At 31.4% G+C, this 3,521-nt stretch overlaps 1 protein-coding gene across 1 annotated transcript; it reads left to right on the top strand.

Annotated features, from left to right (window-relative positions):
• The first annotated feature begins 888 nt into the window (after window positions 1-888).
• On the top strand, window positions 889-1,688 carry LOC111877710 (uncharacterized). Its single transcript, XM_023874217.3, has one exon. The coding sequence runs from the start codon at window positions 927-929 to the stop codon at window positions 1,140-1,142; it is 216 nt and encodes a 71-aa protein (XP_023729985.1). The 5' UTR covers window positions 889-926; the 3' UTR covers window positions 1,143-1,688.
• The last annotated feature ends 1,833 nt before the right edge of the window (window positions 1,689-3,521 follow it).

The raw sequence follows: 3,521 nt of genomic DNA, 5'->3' as shown, positions 1-3,521 counted from the left end.
ATATAATAAATTATGATTTTGCATACACTTTGCTAAAGTAGGAGCTGCAAATGAAAGAAAAATATCTGATTGATGTTGAATTTTAAGATCTTTATTTTTTTAGAATTTCAAATGAACACCTGTTACTGATTAAATTTGAAAAAAAAAATCTTTAATTTCTTCTTATCGTCGGTTTATATAATTGGATAATTATTTGGGTGTCTAATTAAAAAAGCTAAAGAATCCAATGATTATGATTTCAAATATATAAATAGATGAAAAAGGGACATTTCCAAATAAAGGAACAAAAAGGATACATAAATTTCGAATAAATACCTATGGTTGGAAATGGATTTTGGTAGGAAAACATATTCCCGTATATCTTAACACATGCTAGTTGGTTTAACTATAAATCTGGTACGAATCTATAATAATACGACGTGAATTCTCAAGTTTGATTCCTTATTTGTTAGCTGAACTTTTTTTTTTCCTACATTTGTTCCATCAGATATGACTCGGGTTGTTAAAAAAATAGATTATACAACCTTTATGACAATACATGTTCACGTCTTCCTCACAGAGATCAATATTCAGTCATGCACTCTCATGCCTTCTTTCGCATTTTATGGGATAAAAAACTGCAACTTTATTTTATTGTTACGTGTCTAGGTCCAATACATATGAACATGATATAGCTGTGTAGCGTTGTCCTAAACAAATGACAACGTAAAAACATCTAACGTATAACTATAAATATACAAGGATATAGAGCACTTGAGAGCTCCTTTATTACTTTGAATTTTTAAAAGCATTACAAAAAAGTGACATGAGTTATTGTAATCTGATGACCAAAAAAGTACCCCACCCCCACCCATAAAACATAGCTTCATCTCCCTTGCTCACTAAGTAAATCACTCCCCTCTGCTTACTTACATACTTTAGATACGATGCATATTGATTTAGGTCCAGCAGTTGTAGCAGTCGCTATGTTTATCCTATTGTCACCAGGGTTGCTATTTCAGATGCCAGCAAGAACAAGGGTGATAGAGTTTGGCAACATGTACACAAGTGCCATAGCCATTCTGATTCATGCTATCTTGTATTTTTGTATTTATACCATTTTGGTTGTCACTATCGGTATTCATATACATACTTCGTTTTAACGTCTTATATAGTTTGAAGGAATACAAGTTTTCTCTTGGTTATAAGTGTGAATGATTGAAGATCGCTAATCATCTTTGCATGGAAGTTTTACAAGAGTTTTGCATTTTTCCTTTTGGAATGAATAGAATTGTTTTCAGGAAAGCATTACTATGTGCAAGACGGAATCAAGTCGTTTTGTTTGGGTTGCTTTTCTTATACAATATAGGAGTAGTTGAGATTGGATGAAGCTATAATTTACCCTACTAGATTGTATGGGAGAGACAAACTTTGTACTTTGTAGTGCTATTTTCAATGATGAAGATGAAGAGGAAATTTACATCTTGCTAACAAAGAGATTAATGTGAGTCCTTTGTCCACTTTGTTCCACAACATTTTCCATCATGTGTAATTAACAAACGGGGCCATAGCATATGTTGTATTCGTGTGTGGTGTCTATGAACATTGGGTCATGTATATGCATCAATAATTTATAACAAATAGTGATATAAGGATAATAAAACTCTTGAACTATCACATTTCATCAATATATTTGTTCAATTATATTATGGCAGTGATTATACCTCTGTATGTTCTTATCATCTTAAAATTATTCCTCCGGTTTAGTAGGACAAAGTCGTACACACTAAATTTATCGATTTAATTTCTAAACCTATCGTTTTCTACCAATTTGGGCACACACCCATTAGTATAACAACCAAAAAACAATTTAGTAGCTAGCTAAATCAACAAAATTGTGGAAATAGATTAAATTATATGTATTTTGACTGGGAAAAATAAAATTTAAAACGGTTTAAGAGTTTAATCATTACAGAAATACTTAGTTGGTTAAATTGATAAAGTCATAAAATTAATATACGAATGTTTTTTTGCTATATTTGGTAGAAACATAACTAGTCAACTTTACCGCTTCAAAATCGATGAGCCTCCAACTGTCCAACAACTATTTTGGTTTCTGTAAATCTCGATTTCATTTCCTTTCTTAGTTTCAACATTCCATATTTGATCAATTTAATTTTGGTACCTAATTTCATCTTGATTGTGGTGGTGTACATGAAGATGAGGTGGTGAATAACGGTGGTGGTAAGTGCTGATAGTGACAATGGGTGGAGAGATGACGACTTCGGTCTGGGTGGTGGGGTATTCAAGATAAGTGACTTTTTTAACATGCTAATCGGAATCTTCTGGGAAGTCTTAAAATCACTAAATTAGTATTTGTAAACAAAAAGTTAGAAAATCAAAAAATTATCATATTTCGGCGGGTTTAACAAAATGACTTGTACAAAACGACTTAAGGAGGATGTAAAGTTTCAAAACTGTACAAAAAAAAACACACACACAAACAAATTACAATTTATTTTTCTGAAAATTATACAAAAATATCATTCGACTTTGTTTAGTATAAAAATACTAATAAACTATATTATTTATACATATATAACCATTAAAGTTAAAAAAACTATAGAAAAAACCTTAAGCTTTTCAAAAAAAAAAAAAAAAAAAGAAGTAAACATTTTTGAGCCCGTAAAACTTAAATTCAATATGTTTTTATTTTATTTATTATTTTTATTTTGACAAAATTGCAAAAATGGTCATTGTTGTTGGCAATTTTTGTGTTTTTGGTCTAAAACGAAATGTTGGTGCGATGGCAATTTTTGTGCTTTTGGTCTAAAACGAAATGTTGGTAATTTTTGTGCTTTTGGCAATTTTTGTGCTACTGGTCCAAAATTGGATCATTTTATTTTTTTGGTCCCTCACACTAACTTCCGTCCATATGTGTCGTTACCTGCAATAAAGACGATGGTATTTTCGTCTTTCCATCTATAGGGACCGTTTTTGCAACATTATTCAAAATCAAAGTAGGAGCTAGTTACCTCACTTTTCCATCTTCAACCTTCACGAGCTTCATATTTTTCCCTATTCATACTATGTGTTCGCAACTTCTTGTACACATTGGACATCAACAAACCCTGATTGGAGGTTTTGTTTCCTGCCCTCAATAGGTAAGTGTTCCACTTTGGAATTTTACCCTCATTTTAGAAAATCACCCTCATGTTTATCTCTTTTTTTAAATCTTGAAGGCTTCCAGATGCAGATTCTTAGGATGGATTGATCATCCAATGTATACAAGCTCTATGTTAATAATACCCGAATTATTGAAAAATATCAAAAATGCAAACTATCAACTGGCAAAACTGAAGATGTGCTTGTTTGCATGTTAGTTACTATTTGTGGTGGTTTGGGTGTTTTTCATTTAGGATTTAGGAATTAGGGATCCTTGTTGTTGCATGGAATTTTGGGTGTTTTTGGATTATGATATTGTAACAGGTGAATGTGGTAGTTTCTTGCTATTTGATATTGTAATATCGATTTAGGGTTAT

Source organism: Lactuca sativa, chromosome 3, assembly GCF_002870075.4.
Source record: "Lactuca sativa cultivar Salinas chromosome 3, Lsat_Salinas_v11, whole genome shotgun sequence".
In the NCBI taxonomy this organism is placed as follows: Eukaryota; Viridiplantae; Streptophyta; class Magnoliopsida; order Asterales; family Asteraceae; genus Lactuca; species Lactuca sativa.
This window is presented reverse-complemented; position numbering and strand designations above follow the sequence as displayed.

Coding starts and splice junctions, on each gene's coding strand:
- LOC111877710 (XM_023874217.3), top strand. CDS start 927: ATGCATATTGATTTAGGTCCAGCAGTTGTAGCAGTCGCTATGTTTATC.